Source organism: Telopea speciosissima, chromosome 9 (genome assembly GCF_018873765.1).
Source record: "Telopea speciosissima isolate NSW1024214 ecotype Mountain lineage chromosome 9, Tspe_v1, whole genome shotgun sequence".
Taxonomy (NCBI): Eukaryota; Viridiplantae; Streptophyta; class Magnoliopsida; order Proteales; family Proteaceae; genus Telopea; species Telopea speciosissima.
The window spans coordinates 60,045,411-60,071,732 of NC_057924.1; the positions used below are offsets into that span (position 1 = coordinate 60,045,411).

Consider the following 26,322-nt stretch of genomic DNA (forward strand, 5'->3'; position numbering starts at 1 on the left):
CCACGGATTCTCTCCCACTAATCCTCCCTCTAATTTATTCTTTCCTTCATATCTCCCTTCCCCATTATAGGAAGATTGTTTTTGAGATTTTATCTTGGAGAGATTTTCTCCATTTGTATTCTCTATATATATTTTACACAATAGCTAAGGAAATAACTCAAGTGATATAATTCACACATCAACGGATTCTTCTAGTTTATGCTTTTCTATCATCTACTGTTATAATTTAGATCGACCCCAAATTCTAAGGGATGGATCTCCTTCCTAGGATGACTCTAGCCCTAGATCCCTACCCCCAAAACAGCTCCTTGTCATGAGACACAACCAGAACCCAGGCGTGACACCTCTCCTTACCGTCAGGTTCTTGTTTCAAAAATCTTTTGCCAGACTTTTTGTTGCCTTTTGAGCCTATGGTTAGGAGGATTCGACAGTGCTAAAGGTTGCGAAATCAACACTAAAATCTTGAGTCGAAACGATCACTATTGAGAGAGTTTTCCCACCTGCAAAAGAATCCTGTCACAATGCATCATAACCACAGTCCCCACATAACCCTGCTCATAGTGAAGAAAACCCTGAAACACAATGGCGGCAGTTCCTGAACCAGGGGAAGAACCAGAGAGGGCACCGTCTTCCTCTTCCTTCTTCTTCTCCACCCTTTCTTTTCTCATGACGAAGAGCCCAAAACCTAACACCAGCTTCGATTTGCCAATAGCCGAAACCGTTCCACACCATTTCTTTCCATTCTTCTTCCCATCTCCACCGATTGTAGCAAATGATCGAAACCCTATTTCTTTTTCTTTTTATAAAAGCTAATCTAAAAATCTGAAATTTCAGCTATTACATTTGAATCGGCTATAAATGTCGCAATCGCAGATCTCCACTGAATGAGGGACATCCCCATCCTGCCCTAGCTTCTCTGCAAAGAAACAGCTCCGACCGGCGAGCACACGGTGATGGATGTTCATAGAAACGTTAAAGCCATCTTTGGAGCTGATGGTAAGCTTCACATCACCTGCACTCTCACCATTGAGGTTGTGAAATGGAGCTTCAGCCAAGATCTTGGAAACCCTCTTCTGGAGAAGGGTTGGAGGGAGAAGAAGAAGGAGACACCTTAGAAACCATCAGGTTTTTTTTTTTACAAGGGCAATTTTGTTAGTTCACACCATATTTTTAACGTTGTTAGTGTTAACGTTTGTAAATCTCAGGGGGATACGCAGAATTATCCAAAACTAGAGGGTAAAACTATATTTTCGTCAAACCTCAAGGGTGGTATGTATAAATTACCCTTATTTTTAATTTATGAGTAATAATTTATTTATTGAAGTTAATGTTAAGAATTATTTATGAATTAAAATTTAATTAATAATTAATATTTAAACAAGGGTAAATTTGTTTGTAACCAAGGTAGTTACAATTGATAGATGTAACTTCTTTTCTTGGCCCTTTGTCACATTATTTGCACTTGTGAGAACAACTATCTATTCGTTTTATTATGATTGAATGGATGCCTTGTGATGTTAGGAAAAATAACAAATCCTTGTGACAATAATAATTCTCTATCTGATAATCATAAACTCAACAACTCTTTTTTAATGAATGATTGTTTTTTTTATTATCATTTAAAAATTATGTTTCCATACACCATGTGTATAAGCTAATAAAAATTTGAGAAAAGGAATGCTAATCGGTGCTGTTCGCTCTGGGTTGTGTCTCGGTGCATGTACACACCCAGCAGCCTAGGCACAGCACCGATTAGTGATCTTTCTTTCTAAAAAATTAAAAGAAAAAAAAATGGTTCCTACCCCCAGCTGTTGGGTGCAGATTTTATAGTGAAAAACAGATCATAAGGGCCAAAAAATGCCAATATTAACCGTCAACGTCCAGTATTATTAGATATATATTATACTAAAGGACTTGATAATTATTCAATTTTATAATTATAGACACTAATTATAATTTTTATGAGAAAATTATTTATTAATATTACGTATATATGATAAGATAAAAACAAGGGTGGTTAGATATATAATATTCTGACAATTTATTATTAGCTGGTTTAGGGCAACATGCCATGTGATTGCTTATGTGTGGTCAAGTGAGAATGTCCATTATTTACCACACAAAAAAAAAAGTGAGAATGTCCATTTGGTTTTAATATCCATCTTTGGATGGTAGTGATGGGGAATGTGTGGTGGTTGAGGCCAACTGGCTAATGACAATGGAAATGGTTTTAAACAAAAAAAAAAAGGTTTGGACCTGGGCTGAGCTTATCATTTTTAGTGGGCCGACAACCCAAGCCCATTTTGGTAGAAGAAGGGCCCAGATTCTCATTCCTAAGATGGACTATATCCAACCTTTCACAGTGGGTTTGGGAAATATATGCAGTGGGCCCACCAAGTTTTAAAAAAAATAATTAAATTTCACTTACTTCAATCCAATAGGGAGGTCCATTAAACTTTGGGCTAAACTCATTTATCCATCAAGTGGGTCGGTCCCACATTAGGCGGCTCGGGCTCCTCTGTGGCCTGGGGTTGTACAGGCATCGTGTTGTGTGCCCATCCAATGGTTGGACATCGAGCTCCTCAAAAATACCATTCAAAATTCAAATTTGAAAAGAGCTCAATGCCCAACCATTGGATGGGCATCTGTGCTGAGGTGGTGAATTGGGAATTTCGTGCAAAACGATTGATGCATAACCCCAGGCTGCAGAGAATCCAAATGCACATTAGGTAGTGGTCTATACTACAAGATTTCGCTTTTGAGCACAAGCCCCATTTATCTGGTGGGCCCTCTCAGATGAAGGGTTCTTATTGAAAAAGGAAAATTGGTAAAATGACCATATAGCCCATATACGGGATGCATATACGGGATGCAAAGTGGAAATGAAAAGCTCCTCCAACTTTCGCCATAGTCCATCCATCAAATTCCCTCTTATGGTGAGTTGGTCCCACTCACATGCCCTTTTAATATTCCAAAAACCTCAATCTGATTCATAAAGTAATCTTCCAATGTACGTTACAATGATTAAGATCACGTGGTTAAACCATCCATCTTTTGACACCAACTGTCAAATTAACGGTTCTAAAGCTCTGAGAGCCTTTAGTGATTTTAATAATCTTATTTCGCAGGACACCCAATCATTTCCCATTTCCAATTTCCAATTAAATAAATGGATTTTCTCAAAAGAAGGAAATTGAGAGTCACGACTCACGTTTACGACTCACGAGTCACAGAACAAAACCAACAGAGAGAAAACGGAATAACGGGCAGCAGAAACAGATTAACAGAAGCAGAGAGAGAGAGAGAGAAATCAGAGCAGACTCGTTTTCTGGGGGAAAAAGGTTCACACGTGGAATGCTTACATGGCAGACGGGTACTCAATGAGCGTTTGATGCCGCCAAATCAATGGGATCCTCTTCAGGGTTTTTGGTTTTTCTTCAACCCAAGTGAGGGAGGGTCAGGGAAGCAAACAAATATAACCCTCTAAGGGTTCAGCAGACACGACCTACTTTCGTCCTTTTCGTTTACCTGCCCTTCTCTCTTTGTAGTTTGAGAGAGTATGTGTGTGAGAATCGAAACCCTAAAGCTGGAAATCATTTGAATGAGGTCCGTTGAACATTTTCTTTTCATTTTCTCTCTATGATTTATTGTTTTCCATTTATAGATTTGACTGATATTTGGGTTCAGTACTTTGTTTGATGGTCTGTGGAGTTTGCTTTTGACCCACTTGCTTAGATAATCGATTGCTGTATAGCTTTTGACCCTTTGCTTATTTTTTTTCTTTTCAAGTTTTTCTTCCTTTTGATGACAAATGAATGGATGATCAATCTGTCTTGTGTTATTGGTTGATGGAATATCACTGGTTGCAGTTGTTAGGGGATTTGAGGACGAGTCTGATGGGTAAAAAATGGAAATCTCTTTGTGTTAAAGTTATCGTGAAGGTTCTAGATTGGAGAACTATAGACAACTATCGGAGGAGGGGAGAAGTGTTGACTATTGACATTATGAAATAATTTGGTTGAATAGATATTTGAGTGCTAGAAACTTCAATTTCATGCTCATATGACTTGGTGGCCGCTGGCTTTTTGCGGATTTCTCCATAGATTTGTGTTTGGAGAGATTTTTTAGGGGAGAAGTTGAAATGAGAAACTCAGAGATGGTAAGGAGCAGTTAAGGCATTAGAAGTCAGAGTCATTAGGAATATCTCAAGGAATTTGGTGTCGCTAGAATTTCCGTAGCCTCTCTTGGTGATCGTACCTATAAGCTTGTGCAGAAAGAAGTGGAGGAGTTGTAGTTCCCCATAAACAAGAATTAGAGAAAAACCTTTTGTTTTTACCTTGCTTTAGGAAATTTTACACCTTAATCAGGCTATAGATTGGAAATAGCCTCTCCTGCAAAGCAGGGGGTAAGGCTGCATACATTTGCCCCTCCCAGAACCTACAGTAGTGGGAGCCTCGTGCACTGGTGCTCTTTTAGTTGCACTCCTAGCTGAAATATCAGTTTCATCTTTCCGGTTGCTGTCAAACTAGTAGTGGCGACTAGTCAGACAAAAAGCTGAGGCTTGTTCTGACCCATTGTTTTTGTTGCGATATGGGCGTAACATGAGTACAAGGGTATAGTTGGTATTATATTTGTTTTTGGAACATTCTAGTATTGTTTTCTCTTTTATTATAAATAAAGAGCGGCTGTGGTCATAATGGCGCCAGCCAAATCATTCTAGACTTGCGTCATGGTTTTAGTGCCAATCCACATTGGGATCGGCAACCCTAGTACCCTAGCGCAACCCCTTCTCTCTCTCTTTCTCTCTCTCTCACACACTCACACACACACACACACACCTCTTTCTCTTCTGCCTCTCTCTCCCTCTTGGTTCTGGTTTATCATCACCTTTTCATCTTTTTGGTGGTGATCACCTAGACCGCAAAGGGTCTCTCCTTGTTTTCCTCTCCCAGGTTAGTCGATTACATGACCTGAGGGAGCTATTGTTGATTGCAATCTGAACCAGTGATGAGTTGATTTCTGCAGCTCTAATTGTTTGATTTTGGTGCTATGTTTGGTTGCTGCCCATGCATATTTCAGATTGTGGCATGTGTTAGCAGTTCTTCTTCATTCAGTGCATAGCCTCTTGATACACGGCAATGTGTGGCCTAAGCACTGCATCAAATGGAATGGAAGGAGTGGGTCGTGAGACTCATAATGATTTTCCTTCATTCCCTATTACCTCTATCAAGTTAGATGGAAGCAACTACCTGATGTGGTCGCTATCATGCTTTCTTTCCATTGATTCACGCGGTTATGCTAATTACCTTATAGGTGAGACTGAGAAACATACTACTGTCGGTCAGTCTCAGAAAAAATGGAGTTCGGACAACTCGTTAGTCATGTCATTCCTCATTAACTTGCAACCTAATATTTCTCAGGGCTACCTATGCTGGATACTGCAGCAAAGATCTGGCAAGGAACTAAAACTCGTCTCGAGTACAGGTTTTGACCTGGCCAAATAGTGAGTTGGGGTATTTTTTTTTTTTCAACTCGATGGCTGGTTTCGGTGGGTTTTAGACCTAGTTTTGTCATAAAAGTTGGTATACAACCTATTTTGGGCCATTTAAACACAATGACACTTTCAGATTTTGAAAAATCAAGTCCAAATAGGAGTTTCACTTAGTGGGAAATCAAGACAGACACTTATTTCCAGACACTTATTTATGCCTAATACCACTTAAGTAAATGTTTTTGTGTTTGTATTTCATTTACTTAGGATATTATTCATAAATAAGCAAATACCCCCTATTTGAATCCAATAAAAATAGTTAAAAAATCAAATTCCAAAAGGGTAAAAAGTCAAACCCCCAATTCAAGAACAAAAACTGGAATTTCGACGGTAGGTGCAATTTTCAACTTTTTAATGCTGGAGTTTTTTTCAAATCTAAAAATTCCATAAATCTTAATATGGTAAAACATTGTTAAAAAACAAAAGTGCGGTAAAATATTCATTTGTTTTGATGTCCAAAAAAATATTTTCATTCGGTGATTTTGACAGCATTCGCGCACACCAAATTAAGTTTGATCGGTAACAAAGCTTTCCAACAAATCCAAGATTGCTTAAATTTGATTTATATTGAAAAGGTTATGTACCGGTCAAACTTATATTGAAAAAGTTAAACGGAAGAACCGTCACCTATTGGAGATCGCCTGTTCTCTCATGTTTGCCATGAATGTTCCTCCCCAATATTGGGCTGACGCTGTTCTTATCGCTGCTTATCTCATCAACCGCATGCCTACCATGATTTTGGATTTGTGCTCCCCTCTTGATGTTCTCCAAGGTTTTGCCTCTTTTATTGTTCCTCCTAAAGTATTTGGGTGTGTTTGCTTTGCTCATAATCATCGTCTGCCTGGCAAACTCGATCCATGGGGTCTAAGTGCATTTTATCATTGGTTACTCGAATACCCAAAAGGGCTATAAGTGCTATCATCCACCTACTCAGTGTGTGTTGGTTTCTATGGATGTGATATTTAACTAGTCTCTGGCCTATTACTCCTCTTCGGCACCTCTTCAGGGGGAGGCTGGTATACTTGGTGTTGGTAAAGATGTGCATGTGCCTGTGCCTCCGCTGATTCCTCTTGACAGCAGCCTCTTGGATGAGTCCATAGTTGAGAAGGAGGACATTTTTGTTTAGGGGGAGACAAGAGAAGAGGAGCAACCAACAACACAGCACTAGAACCAACCAGCTTTGTGGGTCTATTCTCAGAAACAGCAAGTTGAGACCACTACCAGTGTGCCCTACTCTACCTGCACCAAACTCTGCCCAGGCAAACGTTACCCCTTGATCTAGGTCTTACTTCATCTAGTAATATTCTTTCTTCTAGTATTGATGATCCTTCCCTTGATTTACCAATTGCTATTTGAAAAGGGACAAGAGCATGTAATCAACACCCTATATCTCATGTTGTTTCATACAATACTCTTTCTCCTTCCTATCATGTGTTTTTATGTCTTCCTTGTCTTTTGTTTCTATTCCTCAGAACTGGCAGGAGACACTTGCAGATCTTTGATGGAAAGAAGCCATGCTTGAGGAGATGAAAGCACTTGGAAAAAACGATACTTGGGAGTTGGTGTCTCTTCCTCCAAACAGGAGACCTATGAGTTGCAAATGGGTTTTCACATTGAAACAGAAGATGGATGGAACTATGGACAAAGTCAGGCTTGTCCCTAGAGGATTTACATAGATCTATGGGATAGATTACTAGGAGACCTTTTGATGCAGATCCTAGCCTCCTCAAATTGAAGAAGCCACCCTAAGCCTAGGGTTTTAGTAGGAGCCTTAGTTTAGTTTATTTTAGTTCTATACTTAGTTTTTATTTTGTGTTTTTAATTGAACCGGTTTAAATTGGATGCATCCAATTGGTTCAATTGGTCTAATTTAAGTGAAGTGATCCTATTGGCTAAGAGGTTCTTATATCCTATTGGCTAGTAGGGAATCTTCTTTTATTTTAAGTAGTTTAAATTGTTTTTTAAGTCATTAGGACTCTATTTTGAGTCTATTTCAGTTTTCTAATCAGTTTAAGTTAGCTAATAGGTTAAGGATTGGGTTAGGCCATTCCTTTTTAGTGTCTAAGTCTAATTTTGAGTCTTTTATATAAGGTTCTAAGGGGGTCAAGTATTGAATACGAATTTTGATTAATAAAAACTCAGCTTTATGCTTGCTGCCTTTGTTGCTGCCTTTGCTCCATCGTGAGTGTGCCTTGTGAGTAATATCAAGGTGAAGGGATTGGTGGATCTCCAATCGACTCCTTGCATCTTGTAGATCGGGAGGTCCTTCTTCTTTTTCAATCAAGCTTCCTCAATTTGCTGCTACTGCAGATCTGCAGTTCCGGTTTGTTGTTTGTTAATTTCGTTATTCCCTTCTTCCTCTAACCTAATCCACACCCCCGTCCTTCCATCAAACCCTAATTCTCCATTAAACCTGCACTCCTACCTCAACTAGGACTCCCTCATAACTTCAGATGTGTCCATCAATTCTAAACCAAACTTCTAGCCTATATCCCCCACACCTCTCCCTACACTCGACCTTAAACCCAGTCCATAATCCCTACTATAACCCCTCCATTCCTCCCCTCCATTGAACCTAGAAAATCTACAACTCGATTCTGCCCAACTACAGAATTTTAAAACCCTTCCAAACCCAAATATTCTTATGCCACTAAAGCCTCCTAAACCTGCATTTTAATACCCTATAAACCCCTTTCCCAAAATCTATCCCTAAACCCTAGATCCTGAAAACACTCCATTTTCATAAGGCCTCTAACCTGAAACCCTAGATTTTCAACTTCATCCAAATCAATCCAAACCTACACCAATAGACTCCTAAAAACCTGCCCATCATTACCAAATAAAACCCTAGCTCAAAACCCTGACCCTAACCCTAGTTATACCCTAAACAGCCCCAAATTTGCCTAATTAGCAAATAGTTCCAGAATTCTGATCTTACCTAGCTCCTATTAGGCCTTGCCTATATTGGACTACATTTCCTTTGCTCCTATGGAAAAAATGAATACCATTCGGATCATTCTTTCTTGTGCAGTCAATCTGGGATGGGATCTACAATAGGTTACTGTTAAGAACGATTCCTTCATAGAGAACTTGAGAAAGAAGTCTATATAGAGATTCAACATGATTTTTCAGATCAAAAAAACTCAGGGAGAATTTTGCAAATTGAAGCAAGCACTATATGGGCTGAAACATTCGCCCAAAGCTTGGTTTGGAAGGTCTCACAAAGCCATTGTGTCAATCTGTTATACAAAAAGTAATGTTGATCACACACTATTCATCAAACAATCAGGTGATAAGATCACAGTTCTTATTGTTTATGTTGACGACATTATGGTTACTGGAAGTGATCCTGCAGAAATATCCAGGTTGAAGGCTTACTTGGGTAAGGAATTTGAGATTAAAGATCTGGGGAAATTACGTTACTTCCTTGACATTGAAGTTGCTCACTCCACTAGAGGGATTTTTCTCTCTCAAAGGAAGTACACTCTCGATATCCTCTTTGAGACAGGACTGTTACATTGTCACCTGCAGATACTCCTATTGAAGCTAAGGTCTATCTCAAGAACAAGGTACTAAAACTCGGGTCTCGGTACCAACTCGACTCTTGGAAAAACCGAGACGAGTCGAGATCTCGCCTAGTTGGTGTATTTTTTTTTTTTTCAACTCGAAGCCTCAACTTTGGGTCAACCCGAGATCCGAGATCTCGCCGAGATATGTCGAGTTTTGTCCAATCAGGTAAGGTATTTAAGTGGTAGGTGGGTTAAAATAATGGGTCGAAACCGAGATCCGAGATCTCGATCCAAGATCTCGCCGAGATATTGCACTTTTGAGACTCGTAGGCAGTCTCGTCTCGGCTTTTCCAAAAACCGAGAAACTCGGCGAGATCTCGCAAGTTCTTGAACTATGGATATATCTCTCATACACTCGGCCTAACATTGCCTATGCTGTGAGTTTAGTCAGTCAATAAATGCCATAGTTGTCAAAACGTCGCCTAGGTGTCCAGGTGTCTTGTTGGTGTCACCTTGATTTTGGACCCTCTCCAACACCTTGGGCTGCCTAGACGTCCTGACAATTATGATACATGCATAACCCGTATTCTACTCACTTGGATTTTGTCGTTCATATTCTTCGTTACTTGAAGTCTGCTCCAGGAAAAGGGGTCTTGTTCTGTCCTTATAATCATTTGCATGTTGAAGCTTTCACCGATGCCAATTGGGCAGGTTCTCCTGATGATCGCAGATCTACATCCGGTTATTGTACGATTGTGGGCAGAAACCTAGTCACTTGGAGAAGCAAGAAACAGGCTGTTGTTGCTAGATCCAATGTTGAAGCTGAATTTCAGGCTATGGAGCATGGTATTTGTGAGTTGTTGTGGCTGCAGAGTCTCTTGCGGGTATTGGGTATGCCAATACTGCTGCCTATGATGTTGTATTGTGATTAAGCCGTCCATTAGCATTGCGCACAATTATGTTTAGCATGACTGGATAAAACATGTGGAGATTGATCATCATCTCATTAAAGAGAAACTGGATCAAGGAGTGGTTTGTGTTCCTTTTGTTTAGTCAGGAGATCAGTTAGCTAAAGGTCTGAGTAGTAAGTTGTTTCACCCCATCGTGTGCAAGTTGGACATGTGTGATATCTATGCACCAACTAGAGGGGGAGTGTTGCGATATGGATGTAACATGGGTACAAGGGTATAGTTGGTATTATTTGTTTTTGTAACATTCTAGTATTGTTTTGTCTTCTATTATAAATAAAGAGCAGGTGTGGTCATAATGACACAGGCCAAATCATTCTAGATTTGCGTTAGTTTTTATTGCCTTTTAATCATGCTTCTAGAAGTCAACAATATGGGCCAAGATATCAAATATTGCAGTTGCTGGAGGAACTCAATTGAAATATTGTTGTCTTGTGGTTGAAATCCACCATAGTCTAATCATTGAAGGAACTGTGCCACTGTGGTCAATTTTGAAACCAAAGTCACTGATAACCTGAAAAAAATTTTATTGTGACAAGATCTGGTTTGAGATCAAAGTTAAGTCATTGCCTAAAGTTTCTTTTATGCTAGACAAAGTTAAGTCATTGACAAGATCTGGTTTGACAACATTCATGGTTGATATCGGTGAATCCTTTAATGGTAGCTAAATAACTTCTTGCTTACTGTAATTTTTTTATTTTAAAATGCTTCTTGATTCCTTACTCTTGTTTACATACGATGATTCTTAAAGTAGGAAAATGAAGTTACTAATGCTTTCTACTTGAGAAATAAACCTAAATTGATTTTAATAAAGAAAAAAATTATAATATAGTGGCTTTTAGTTCTTTGATATCATTGTGCCGTTTTGCAGTTAGCAATGAATTTTTCCTGCATTGTTGATGTAGGTCATACTCAGATACTTCAAAGTTATACTCTCCAACATCTTGCACAGGCTTAAAATGAAACCAAGAACCAAGGAGATATCCAGAGGTCAACAGTCGAAGAATCTCCAGGGGGAAGGTCCAAATTGGGTCCTTATTGTTGGTGGGGCCTTGTTGAGTACATTGTCCATTCGGCTTGGGTACAAGCTTAGGCAAGGTCCTGATACAAAACGGCTGGACAATAATTGCAATGGATTGAAAGGTCTGATATATATTACAGATTATTATCAAGTTTTGTCCTAAATCAGTAACCATTCATGATGTTCAAATTTTGTGCCATTTCAGGAAATGTAAAATCTACTGACAAGAGAAGGTCCAGAGCTTGCAAAATGCATTCAAGTGTATATTCTTTCACACAAGATGAGGATGGCTGTTACAATTGCATTTCAGGTGCACCACTCACTAACACAAATTAACCTTTAAGGGATCACAAATGATTAGTATTTTTTATTTTCACTAAATATATGTAGTTCTTGGTTACATTATACATTGTCGATGGTTGCAGCAGAAAAAGGTAACCGTGACTAACCTGTATGTAAGTGGGTAATCTCTGTTAAGTTATAATGTCTACTGTTGTTATGTATGGTGACTTTTTCACTGTTCACCATTAAGTTTTAGGAAACCATCTGTCATTTGCACATGAATGAGGGGATTAGGGCCAAACTGTGGGGTATAAACCATGGTTTGAGATCTTGGTTTTTATGTCGCTTTTTTGTTACTGAAACCAAAGGCGAGTTAGGGAAGCAACAAGGTTTTGGTCGAAATTTCGGCATCTCACTGAGATTTCAGTCCGGAATCTTGTATCGATTGAAACTGTTACCATCCTCTTGATATAAAAGCCTCAACATGACGAGACTTGGTCGAAATTTCGACGAGTCTCGTCTGTCTCGGTGGGTTTCAACTTGAATGCACAAAAATCCCCCCAAATGTTGAATTTTTTATCAAATCTTACACAACCAAGCTTGGAACAAGTGAATTTTAAAACTGACGCAGTAGAAAGATGGGTGGTAGATATTGTTCTGGCACTAATGACCCTCGAATCCACAAGGTAGAAGATAAGGACGAAAATGGCAAATTTCAATAGATTTCAAGATGAAGATTACAAACCCTAAAGAGACCTTATATAATAGGTCAAAGTACAATTCAAAATTCAAAAAAAGTGCATCTAAATTCAAAAAATAAAAAATTGCACCAAAATTCAAAAATAAAAAATTGCACCCATATTTTGAAGTCCCGAATGGCCTAGAAAACGAAGTGTTTTTCGAGCGGATGCCTTGGCTGAACCAGGCTGGTTCACTTGTAGATCTCTGCGCGCCATTTCCGAAATGATATTTTAATGGCAAATCAGACGAAAAATGACAGAGTTATGCTGTCCGGAAGTTGGCCCTAGGAGTTTTAGTATTTTCTGCCCGATCAGGTCAGTTTTTGTCGGTCTTGAGAATCCAGGAATTGGGCCGATACTTCCTCTACATAAAAAACAACTAAGGGTTTTACTTGAATTATAGAAATTTCATTCCTATTGCTTATTAAGTTGTTTTACTTGAATTATATGTGTTCTAATACTAAAAATCGTGTGGAATTGGTCATATCAGTATATATTATATACAGCGTACACCACCAACCTATGGTCCTACGTCAAACTACCATTTTGGGTGTGATTTTTAAAAAAATAAGGGTTCCACCATGTTTATAGGGCCTAAAATAGGCTGTCTTGCAAATTTCATGATCTAATTAGGTCATATGGCCACCGAAACCAAGGGCCAAAATTTAAAATTCACCAACTCGGCCGAGATCTCGCCGAGTTATCGAGACAAACTCGGTTTTTTGGTTGAACGAAACCAACCGAGATACAGAGATCTCGAACCTTGGTATACACTTATTAATGTATGATGAAGCTTATATTAGCATATTCAATCCATCAAGAAACCAAATCAATGGAGACAATGAGTACTTCAGTGTCTTTAAGAGAATTTGGGAGGAGCTCAATATTCATCAACCTATCACTAATGATCTGGAACAATTGAAGGTTCAACGGGCTGAGAAATATCTCCAAACTTGAACCCAGACAAGGTACTGTTCCGGGTTATCCCTGTAAAAATTGAGGATGTCCTGCCTCACTCCTCTTCAGCTCCATAAAGATCGTCATGTCATCTAGGTCCATATGGTGGTGGTATAAAATGAGGGGGGTATGGCGGTGTATAATGTGGTGATGGTGGGGCAATGTGAGATAGACCCTGTGGTACTGAGTTGGAAGAATATTTAGACTGAATGGGACTCTTCCCTTATCCAAAATGGTCAATTTGTCAATAGAGGCTTGTAGTTGCATTATCATGGACTGAAGGGAAGTGACTAGAATTGAAGCTATCAACACTAGCGGCAAGTTTATCAACCCGGTCTGCGAGACGGATGATGTCAGCTCGGGTACATTCTTTTTGCTCGCATATTGCCTCATTTTTTCAAGCAACATGATAAATGAGGGATCCATCCCACAATTCTCTGTTTTGTTATCAGTACAATTTATTTGTTGGCCGAAAGTTTTTACTTTTGACCATGGTTTAGAATTTTTCACGAGTAAGAAAGTTTTACTTTAGATAGAAGGTCATGTAAAGATGGTGCAATAGCATTCTCATGGCTGGACCAATTTGAACCAATCTGGAAGCCTAGAACAAGGAGAGCCAGTTCCAAACCTGGTTTTCACTTTTCAGTTTCATAGGGATATCTAGGGTATTGTTTTTTCTTTTGTATGTTTCATTCTTGTAATTTGATTTTTTATTATTATTTTATGATTGTTAGTTGTCGATGTTAGCAAGGTAGGAGTTTGAGTTCAAGTTGGTTTGAACTCCTGTTTCAGGATACGATTAAGGGAAAACAGGAACTGTAGGTGCTGAGATAGGATAAGTAACTTCAGCAGAACAGGTTAAGAGTCTGTTAGGAGTTTCAGAACAATAATAGCACAAAGAATGGAAGGGAACAGAGCAGAAAACAGACCCAAACCAGCCTTAGATCTTCAGCAGGAAACTTCCCACTTAAGTGTTGATGTTGCGGGAACTTAGGGTGTTAATGGAAGGAAAGGGAAGAAGAAAATAAGAAGAATATGGAAGAAGTGGGAAAAGAAGGGATATGACCAGGGCTTCCCACCACTGGCCTGCAACAGGCTTCACCACCCACAGCCAAGGAATCACCACCTTGGTTGCCACTGCTTCACCACAGGAACTGCGGCCTCTTGAAGAAGAAGACTCAACTTATTCTTTGCCAAAACTGTAGGGTAGGTTCTCCTCCTCCTTTATTTATAATAAAGCAAGTAACAAATTACAAAATTATATCTAAACTACTTGTGGACCACTTGATGCAGATTCATCACCAAATAGGGCTTGTTTCATTGGGAATAAGTCTAGGGTTGGGTTACATACATGTTGGGCCTTTGATCCCATGGGTTTCTAATGTAATAGGCCACTTTTATGGGCCTAAAATATGGGTATATAGGTTGCATACGGGATTAGCCCAATACTTAGTTTATTTTTATGTTTTTTAATTGAACCGGTTCAAATTGGTTGCATCCAATTGGTTCAATTTAAGTGATTATGTGACTTGGTTAAGTGGTCATGTGACAACTTAATTGGTCATGTGATGTAAGTTGGGTTGGATTAGGACTCTATAAATCCAGCCATGTTTTGAGTCTATTTCCTTTGGTATTCTAGTTTCCTAGTCAGTTTAAGTTACCTAATAGATTAGGGATAGGGTTAGGCCATTCCTTTTTAGTGTCTAAGTCTATTTTTGAGTCTTCTATATAAGTTTGTAAGGGAGGCCAATATTAGATACGAATTTGATTGATAAAAATTAGCTTTATGCTTGCTGCCATTGCTGCTGCTCTTTGTGAGTGTATATCCTTGTGGATCTCAAGGTGGTAAAGGGTAGGTGGACTCATGCGACTCCTTGCATTGTGAAGATCGGGAGGCTCTTTCAAATCATCAAGTTGCTGCCATTGTCCTGCAATACAGTGAATTTGAACCTGTTTTCTTATTTTAAACCTTCTTCTATCATCCTTCATCTTCCCTTAGACCTAATCCACAGTCCCCTCCATCCATCAAACCCTAATTCTCCATTAAACTTGCATTCCTACCTCCACTAGGATTCCCCCATAACTCCAGATTTAGCCTTCACTTTCAAACCCTACTTCCAGCCTACATTACCCACATCATTCCCCACACTCGACCTTAACCCTAGCCTATAGTATCCACTCTAACCCTTCCATCCCCTCACTCCATTAAACCCTAAAACCTGCAACCCGATTCTGCCCAACTGCAGCATTTTAGAATCCTTCCAAACCCTAATATTCTTATGTCATTAAGACCTCCTAAACCTGCATATTAAACCCATATAAGACCCATTCCCAAATTCCCATCCTAAACCCTAGATTTAACCTAAAACCTAATGCTGTCCATTCGAACCAGCAACCCCTTTTGCTACTGATCCTGTTATCTGGCTCCTAGTAGGTCTCCTACCTATCTAGGACTACATTACCACTTGATGGCTAAGTAACTAAGTTCGTCAATATAAGGAAATAGAAAGTAAGAAATTAGGAACTTCTACTTAATATCTATCTTAACCACCAAGTATAGATTGGGCTCATTTCAATACAAAACTCAAAATTACTTAGCCCATAACCCATTGGGAACTTAAATTTGGGCCTAAATTTTTGAACCGTGGGTTCAACTTGACCCAAAAAACTGAACCAGATCCAAATCCGAAAATTCTTCTTTCACAGAATATCAGTTAGATAAGAAGTAATGAATGTGGACAGAAATTAGAATCTTAGTGAAAACAGAAAATATAAAGTTACTACAACATGAAGAATTCCCAAACTCCAGATCTGATGTTGCTGCAACTTTGGACAGATGTAGTCCTAAGGAGGAAGAACATACATCATATCCAAAGTGGGTTTTGGACAGATGTAGTCCTAAGGAGGAAGAACATACATCATATCCAAAGTGGGGTTTGATCCAATCAAATGGAAGGGCATCAACACCAATCCCAACCTATTGCTTGACCACAATAGGACTGGAGCTGCATCACTTGCTCATCATACTTGGCTGGAGTTGGTCTAGGTTTTCTCTTAAAAAGTAAAAATTCCAGTGGCCCGATGATCCAAACACTTCCTTATTGTCAATTTGTAAGTCCACCTTCCAACCATTCCATTAACCTTTCTAACCTATATTCCATCACTCCTTTACACTCTATCCTCTCTTATACCCTATCATATTCTATCTATTGATTTTCCCTTTTTCAGTCTCCATACGGAAGAAAGCACACAAGTCACTTGACTACATGAGAGAAAATGGATGAACCTAATGTTATCCTAAGTTTAGTCCCCTTCAAGTCCACTTCTGTCCCTTTCACTTTTATGTCTTTTAGGTACCTTTTCTTTTCATTTCCCCCTTTCATCGGTGCACATTAAACTGATGCAGATAAATCGCATAAATGAGCCTTCACTTGGAATCTATTCAGACTTGCATTGAATCAGTAGTACTTGCAAAATATTGAAGTTTATTAACTCATAAATTCCTGTGGAATGGTTGGGCTACATGGATTTTTGGAGACTCAAAAATCTAACTCCCAACACGACAACAAATAGCCTAAACCAACTAATAATCAAGTTAGCTACTTAATTGACTAAACTTCAAACAACTCCTATTCTAACTAGGATTCTAAATGAGGGCATAGGTAGATTCCTGGCCTGTGTTATCTCTCCTATCTCCCAATATATTTTATTCAAGTTCACTTTTGGACCAAATTCTGCAGGCTGTTCTGCTAGTAGAATAGGCGATTTGCCTGAAGTTTGGCTCTGTTCTAAGTGTTTATCTTAAGTTATAAAGTTTCTCCCAATTCTTTTTGTTCCTCTGATCTGCGATCCTATGTTAAGCTAGTGATGCAGTAGCTCTTTCTTTGACCGGCACAAACCAGTTGGAAGCCCAGACCAAGACAAATCAGGTACAAATATGGTCAGTCCAATAGGATATTTAGGGATTTATTTATTTTTTAAGTTATTCTTGTAATTTGTATTTTTATTTTATTTTATATTATGAGAACTAGATACGTAGGAGAGATTCTTTTCCAGTTTCCATTTTTGAGTCTACTTCAAGTTTGTTGGAGTCAATTTCAGTTTTAGAAGAGTTTATATATGCATGTAATTTTAACTGCCAATCAGATTATTGAATGGAATATTGAAGTTGGTTTTGTTTCGAGTAGTTTCCATGCGTGGCCTGATTTCCAGAGCTGGTCAAGAGCTTGTGTCCCCATTCTTCTTAATCTCTTCTTCCTCAGGTCAGATCTCTCTTCCTTTTTCCTTTATTTCTTTTTTTCTTTGTATATTCTCTTCTGTTCTTCTTCTTGTTTCCTTTCCCGTTTGAGTTTCTTAAACTCAGTCCCCATTCCTTGTTTCGGTGGCACTAATAGTTCCACAGGATTGGAATTGATCTACCTCATCTATTCTCATACGACCTGAGATTTTGCATCATGCTTCCTCCCTTGGGGGTGATTCAGCCTGCCAAGTCTGAAATTGACAGCTTGTATCTGCTGTGAGTTCCATCATCATTTTCAGACCTGGTTCTGAAGTTTTGCCCGGTCCTATTTTCAGAAACTTCCTATTAATCTTCAAGTTGCTGAATCTAATGAATGTACGTTGGGATTGATAGGGCTGTGAGTTAGCAACCTACGCCTGAATTTTGACGTTGATGAGTGCCTATATTGAGAGAGTCCCATCGCCTGAAATTACAAAAGACCCTCATTCTGAGTTTTGTTCTGTTTTATTCCCCGCTATTGTTTTAAAATTCCAGAAAGACCTCCCCAACTTACCTGGGAGGATCCGATGGATGACCCGAATACCCGAAGTATTCAAACACCTCCAGGATCCAGATGCAGTAAATACAAGTCACAAGCAAATAAAGACTAAAATATAAACAAGCTTACATTGTCAGAGTGTGCTCAAGTTGTAATATTTACAAAAGGTTCCAGTTACCTTGTCCACATACTAGTCCCTACATTCGGGTTACATTTTTATACACATTTCCCCAAAAAAGATAAAGTAACCTACCTAGTATTTACAATGGATTTTCATCCATCAAAAGAATGTAAGTAACAAAAAGAAACAGAAAGGTTGATCTACATCACTAGTCCCTATTCTCCCGAGACACCCTAATCGTCCTGATAATAGGGGTCACACCCCTCTCCGTCCATATCGGCATACACACCATTACTATAATCCTCTGCCTCGAAGTTATCCTTCCCGTCACCATAACATCCACCTGCAGGATCATCTAAAAAAAAAAAATTTCACAGGGGTGAGCTCCATTGAGCCAGCAAGTAAATGATAGACCACACACACACAATCATAAGCAAGCAATGCCCTATGTGTATAAATTCAATTTTATTCTTAATTCCACCTAGCAGAAATGCCTTAGTCACTAAGTTTGTGCTACGCCAACAATTCGGGAAACATTCTCGGTTCCTTCCTACTTCCCCGAGACATATCCTCAATTGTTGTATGGGGCCCACACCGGTCGTAATCCTCCAGATCCCCCCCTTGGGTAGACCCCGATAATCATAGCCTGGACCCCATCCCGGCGTACTCCACACTCAGTAATTGGGAGCTATGATCACCCAACACCTAAACCCCTGCTAGTAAGGGTTGTAGCACCAAGGAATGACATTCCTAGCCATATGCAAGCTAAATGGCATAGTATGAGGTGTACAGTGCTGCCGCATCCCATACTACGGCACACCATACCTCTCGTTTCCAAGCCGACTACGGCATCTAATCAAGCACAAGAATTCACATTTACAAATCATTCCACATCATATCATTTACAACCTCAAATCATAATCAATAGAATCCCAATTTATTACAAATAAAACAGAAATTTAAACATGCATATGATTCCTAACTAATAAATCAAATAACGAATCAAACATTCCCAAAAGAATTAAAGCCTACCCCCACTTACCTTGTTATGTTTGCGTTTGCGAGATTGAAATAGTGCTCGAGACGGTTGCCGATAGATTTTGACGAACATTCCCTATGATTATTAAGTCATACACAAGTATTAGAATATGCTGGAGTATTGGTGGGATCCTAGGGTAGCCTTGGGTTAGGTTAGAATTGGTTTAGAGTCAAATTCAGGTTTAACAGTAGTTACAGAAATTTAAAGGGAAAATGGGGGATTTTGTATGGACAATTCGGATCATTTAGGGGCCGAATTGCACAATGGTTTCTTCTAACAAAATGAAGCCCTATAAGTCTAGTTTCTAACAAATCTAGAATCAGAGCAAATGAAGTTCGGATGATGGAGTTGTAGCATTTTTACCAAACAGGGGTCAATCTGCCAGAATAGAAGACAGAACATGTTCCCTAACTTGAAGTGAAATTTTAGCCCATTTAGAGATGGAATTGGAAAAATTCTATTTCTATACAAATAAAAGGCTTATGAGTCTATTTTCTAACAAAATTAGAATCATTCAATTCCGAGTTAAAAAGAGGGAGATATCACTTCTGGAATACTCGAAGGGCATTCAGCCAGAACAGAGCGGACTGCATCTCTGGTCACATTAACACCATTAACATCTGAGAATTAGAGTGGTTCATGCTCTGGAACTTTAAAGAAACAAATCAGAAGCTAATTTAGGTTGCATGCTCAAGGTTTTTGGCTCCTAAGCTTACACATAGGGAATTGTCATGGCTTTTAAGGGATTCAATCAATAGACCATGGACTACTGAGAATCAGAACTCGTATGAGAGTTTCATATTTTGAAATTCTAAAGAACACATTACAGCAAGTGTATGGGCTGCATGACTACGGATTTGGGTACCTAGGCTCACTCATGTGAAGAATTACTATGGGATTTAAGAGAATTAAGCATTTGATCATGAATTCCTACAAGAACCAGATTACATATGAAGGTTTAATGTTCTGGAATTTTCAAAGAAAAAATTACAGCATGAAAGTGTGATGCATGCTTATGGATTTGGGTCCTTAAGCTCATGTATATGGTGAATTTGGCATGAGAGGTCAAGGAAGGCTGGAAAAAAGTTATAAAACCATGCTTAACACAATAGATGACAATTGTTAGTAATCCATCTAAACTAGAACCAAGTGAAGTCTTCTAATAAAATTCGATCATGCTTGAAGAAGGTTTGATCAAATCAGTAATCTTCCAAGTAGATTCATATGCATACAAGTTGGGTATTTAGATTCCCAAATTAGAGATGGGTTTAGTATTAAGATTCGAGTAAAGAAGGAAAATCAAAGATGAGATCAAAGGAAAGGGTAAGAGAATAGGTTCAGCAAATCAACCATGGGTTTTACAGAAAATTGGAAGAGGGAGTGAGGTTCTTACCTCCAAAACCGAGAATGGAATCCCTAGTTCTTCCTTTTATTCTCTTCTTCTTCTCCTTCTTCTCCTTCTTCTCCTTCTTCTCCTTCTTTTTCTTCTCTGCTTCCACGTTTTCGGTTTGGTGAAGTGAATAGGGGAAATGGGTTAGTTAATATATTTTATTTAATTTAGTTAAATGTGACTTAGCCATGTGGCTACTTATTTATATTTGGTATTGACACCTTACATCCTACTTGTTAAGGTTTGATTAGTTAGGAATTAATTAAGATTAAAATTGGGCTTTCGAACTTTGATTACGCATGAGGCCCACATCGTGGGTCCGATGAAAAATCCAAGAGCGGAGTTTCGTTCGCAACGTTGAAAAGTCCCAAGACAGTGCTTAATCATCAAGCATCGAGCTTGTGACGAAAAAGCCGGTATAGGCAGGGTTGATTTTGAAGCCGATATTCATGTACTTGGACTGATACGTGGGCCCCGCATATCCACATTGTTTGGAAAACATTCTAACTAGATAATTGGGACACGATGGCGGGATTCCCGACTCGAGACACTGGGTCCCGCATTCCTGAGATGGAAATCGGCTATGACAACAACATTGGTCGGTGCAGCAATCGACCAGGACAACGACCAATGTATGTTGTCCTTGTTGTCCATGTGCCGAAACACCCCGGGTGTCGGTGCCAATGGATACGAACATACACATGACAATCTTAAATACTCAAAACATGGTTAAGGTTACTTGCTAAGAGTTGTACATTTGATTGTGGATTTCACAACAGCACGGGGGAGGTATCAGACGTTTTATCGGTTGGTGACGTATTGACACAAGGGTTCCATCTTCTTCGTCTACTCGCTCGAACACCCAACCAACATTCCACAATGTACACGGTGCTACAACCTCGGGTTCCGGACCTACATTTGGATTTGGGTTAGGTTTCGGGTCGAAAATATGCTATGCTGTAACATCTCCCCCACATTACAGAAATTTCGTCCTCGAAATTGACATACCTTGTAAGCCGAAAAGATGAGGATATTTTTCCCACATCTCCTCTTCGCGTTCCCAAGATGCTTCTTCGGGCATGTGATTTCTCCACCGCACCTTTACGTAAGTGACAGCACAGTTGCGGAGCTTGTGTTCTTTACGCCATAAGATTTCTTCGGGTTGTTCCTCATAAGACATCCGCTTCGAGTTGTTCCGATTCAGCGGTCAGAATGTGTGCTGGGTTTGGTGTATACTTTTTCAACATGGATATGTGGAACACGTTGTGAACGTCTTCCAACGAGGGTGGTAGGGCCAATCGGTTTGCCACCGCTCCGATCCTCTTGAGAATTTCATAAGGTCCAATGTACCTAGGGCAGGAAGTGTCGTACACCTCTGTATTGGGACGAAGTTGGAGAGCGGTGTATATTGGGTCCTAAGCTAGTTTAGGCTACCTGTGAAAAGGTGGATATGATTAGAGAGAAGATAAAAGCAGCTCAGTCGAGGTAGAAGAGCTACGCCGACATAAGAAGGAAGGATCTCGAGTTCCAAACTGGAGAGAAGGTATTCCTTTGGGTATCTTCGATGAAAGGGATCATGCAGTTCAGCAAGAAAGGAAAGCTAAGCCCTAGGTACATTAGACCTTATGAAATTCTCAAGCGGATCGGAGCGGTGGCGTACCGATTGGCCCTACCACCCTTGTTGGAAGGCGTTCACAATGTGTTCCACATATCCATGTTGAAAAAGTATATACCAAACCCAGCACACATTCTGACTGCTGAACCGGAACAACTCGAAGCGGATATGTCTTATGAGGAACAACCCGAAGAAATCTTATGGCGTAAAGAACACAAGCTCCGCAACCATACTGTCATTTACGTAAAAGTGCGGTGGAGAAATCACACTCCCGAAGAAGCATCTTGGGAACGCGAAGAGGAGATGTGGGAAAAATATCCTCATCTTTTCGGCTTACAAGGTACGTCAATTTCGAGGACGAAATTTCTGTAAGGTGGGGGAGATGTTACAGCTTAGCATATTTTCGACCCAAATCCAAATGTAGGTCTGGAACCCGAGGTCGTAGCACAGTGTACATTGTGGAATGTTGGTTGGGTGTTCGAGCGAGTAGAGGAAGAAGATGGAACACTTGTGTCAATACGTCACCAACCGCTAAAACGTCGGATACCTCCCCTGTGCTGTTGTGAAATCCACACTCAAATGTACAACTCTTGGTAAGTAACCTTAACCATGTTTTGAGTATTTAATATTGTCGTGTGTATGTTCGTATCCATTGGCACCGACACTCGGGGTGTTTCGGCCTTAGTTAGTAAGTTCGAGAACGGCAATTGAACGGGAACGGATACGTACGGCAATTAAACGGACTAGACGGTAATAATACTTTTCAAAAATCCGGCTTCATAAAATGCATACGGTAATAATACGGTACGCATTTAATACGGCATAGACGGCAATAATACTGTTAAAAAAACGAACATATATTCATTATATAACATGCATTCACCACCTAATAAACAAAATAATATCATGATTTTATGAACTAAAATAAACACAATAATATAATATGCTATATAACATCTCTAAGATTATCATTTAACATACCAAAATATCAATAATCTACAAGAAATGAATGTAGATTGTCTGAAAATGAGATGAGCAAGTTGATTACCTCATCATTAAATCATTCTTCCAACATTACATTTCTTTCTATCTACAATGAGATAACCATATATTTTTAACCAGATGTGTTCTTGTGAAGGGGGATGAGTTCCCACTAACCAACACAAGACAAGAGGGAGAGTTCCAGATATGGATCTCCACTGTACACATTAGCTACAAGAGACAGAAAAACAAGAATAAAATAGAATAGAGATTGAGCTGTTCTCGCCAATATCACACCAGATTTATTTGCTTCACTACCACCATCAAAGTTCAAAGACCAGAGAAACAAGAGGAGAGTATAAGACTTAAGTGCCTCGTTGTGGGTCCCAAAGAAATTAACCAAATCCATCTCTATCGTCAATAAAAGCTCGCGCATATGACAAGCTAAAGTAGAAAAAGATCCAAAAACACAAAAAGTGTCCGAACACACTCTCTCTCCTTCTCTCTTTCTTTATTTTCCCAAAAATTAAATTTCTCTTCTCCACCGACCTTTCTGCAATCTTCACAAAGCTGAGGATTAGAGATCTTGAGCTGCCCAAAGCATTGCAGAGCTTTAGTTCTTGGTCTTTGAACTTTGTGATTTTTGGTTTGATTAGCATATAATAGGAACTAAAGAAAGGGATACTAACTGAACAACAGTGGAAGAAGGAGAAACGTTGCCGTTGCCGTCGCCATTGCCGTCGCCGCTGCCATCGCCGACGAAGCTTTGTTGAACGGAGATGGGGAGGATGATTGGAGATGGAGGGCGGCTACTGTTGCCTGCTACGGTTGGATGTTCAACGCAAATCGAAAGGGACGAAAGGGAAAGTGAAATCGTTTCCCTAAATTCTAATCTTTTGGGGTGTTTTTTTTATTTTAAAAAAAACATATAAATTGTATAATATGCGTATTATACGAGTATAATACTCGATCGATTAAAAAAACGCGTTTTTTTATAAAAATACGGGACGGGAAAATACGAGGACGGGAGTATTCTACGTTCAAAAATTCGGATACACGTATTATATGCGTATTTACTAACTAAGGTTTCGGCAATGTTGTTGTCATAGCCGATTTCCATCTCAGGAATGCGGGACCCAGTGTCTCGAGTCGGGGATCCCGCCGTCGCGTCCCAATTATCTAGTTAGAATGTTTTCCAAACAATGTGGATATGCGGGGCCCACGTATCAGTCCAAGAACATGAATATCGGCTTCAAAATCAACCCTACATGTACCGGCTTTTTTGTCAAAAGCCCGGTGCTTGATGATTAAGCACTGTCTTGGGACTTTTTGACGTTGCGAACAAAACTTCGCTCTTGGATTTTTCATCGGACCCACGGTGTGGGCCTCATGCGTAATCAAAGTTTGAAAGCCCAATTTTAATCTTAATTAATTCCTAACTAATCAAACCTTAACAAGTAGGATGTAAGGTGTCAATACCAAACATGGCTAAGTAGCCACATGGTTAAGTCACATTTAACTAAATAAAATAAAATATATTAACTAACCCATTTCCCCTATTCACTTCACCAAACCGAAAACGTGGAAGAAGAGAAGAAAAAAATGGAGAAGAAGAAGAAGAGAAGAAAAGGAAGAACTAGGGATTCCATTCTCGGTTTTGGAGGTAAGAACCTCACTCCCTCTTCCAATTTTCTGTAAAACCCATGGCTGATTTGCTGAACCTCTTCTCCTACCCTTTCCTTTGATCTCATCTTTGATTTTCCTTCCTACCAGAATCTTAATACTAAACCCATCTCTAATTTGAGAATCTAAATACCCAACTTGTATGCATATGAATCTACTTGGAAGATTACTGATTTGATCAAACCTTCTTCAAGCATGATCAAATTTTATTAGAAGACTTCACTTGGTTCTAGCTTAGATGGATTACTAACAATTGTCATCTATTGTGTTAAGCATGGTTTTATAACATATTTCTAGCCTTCCTTGACCTCTCATGCCAAATTCACCATATACATGAGCTTAAGGACCTAAATCCATAAGCATGCATCACACTTTCGTGCTGTAATTTTTTCTTTGAAAATTCCAGAACATGAAACCTTCATATGAAATTTGGTTCTTGTAGGAATTCATGATCAAATGCTTAATTCTCTTAAATCCCATAGTAATTCTTCACATGAGTGAGCCTAGGTACCCAAATCCGTAGTCATGCAGCCCATATACTTGCTGTAATGTTTTCTTTAGAATTTCAAAATATGAAACTCTCATACGAGTTTTGATTCTCAGTAGTCCATGGTCAATTGATTGAATCCCTTTAAAGCCATGGCAATTCCCTATGTGTAAGCTTAGGAGCCAAAATCCTTGAGCATGCAACCTAAATTAGCTTTTGATTTGTTTTTTTAAAGTTCCAGAGCATGAACCACTCTAATTCTCAGATGTTAATGGTGTTAATGTGACCAAAGATGTTGTCTGCTCTGTTCTGGCTTAATGACCTTCGAGTATTCCAGAAGTGATATCTCCCTCTTTTTAACTCGGAATTGAATAATTCTAACTTTGTTAGAAAATAGACTCATAAGGCTTTTATTTGTATATAAATAGAATTTTTCCAATTCCATCTCTAAATGGGCTAAAATTTCACTTCAAGTTGGGGAACGTGTTCTGTCTTCTATTCTGGCAGATTGACCCCTGTTTTGTAAAAATGCTATAACTCCATCATCCGAACTTCATTTGCTCTTATTCTAGATTTGTTAGAAACTAGACTCATAGGGCTTCATTTTGTTAGGAGAAACTATTTCCCAATTCGGCCCCTAAATGATCCGAATTGTCCATACAAAATCCCCCATTTTCCTTTTAAATTTCTGTAACTACTGTTAAACCTGAATTTGATTCTAAACCTATTCTAACCTAATTCTAAGGCTACCCTAGGATCCCACCAACACTCCAGCATATTCTAATACTTGTGTATGATTTAATAATCATAGGGAATGTTCGTCGAAATCTATCGGCAACCGCCTCGAGTACTATTTCAATCTCTCAAACGCAAACATAACAAGGTAAGTGGGGGTAGGCTTTAATTCTTTTGGGAATGTTTAATTTGTTATTTGATTTATAAGTTAGAAATCATACGCATGTTTAAATTTCTGTTTTATTTGTAATAAATTGTGGATTTTATTGATTATGATTTGAGGTTGTAAATGATATGATGTGGAATGATTTGTAGATGTGAATTCTTGTGGTTGATTAGATGTCGTAGTCGGCTTGAAAACGAGAGGTATGGTGTGCCGTAGTATGGGATGCGGGAGCACTGTACACCTCGTACTATGCCATTTAGCTTGCATATGGCTAAGAATGTCATTCCTTGGTGTTACGA

The 26,322-nt window shown here is 39.1% G+C and overlaps 1 protein-coding gene across 2 annotated transcripts in view; it reads left to right on the forward strand.

The window, feature by feature from the left end:
- The first annotated feature begins 3,330 nt into the window (after positions 1–3,330).
- LOC122640068 overlaps positions 3,331–26,322 on the forward strand; it is a 29,567-nt gene continuing 6,575 nt past the window's right edge. The window contains exons 1-3 of one of the 2 annotated variants that reach the window (XM_043833186.1): positions 3,331–3,606; positions 10,934–11,126; positions 11,255–11,359. In XM_043833186.1, coding sequence (XP_043689121.1) covers positions 10,988–11,126; positions 11,255–11,359 — 244 coding nt within the window. In that variant the 5' untranslated portion in view covers positions 3,331–3,606; positions 10,934–10,987. Of the gene's footprint in view, positions 3,607–10,933; positions 11,172–11,254; positions 11,360–26,322 lie in introns of both variants that reach the window. The other variant, XM_043833185.1, reaches the window with a different exon arrangement.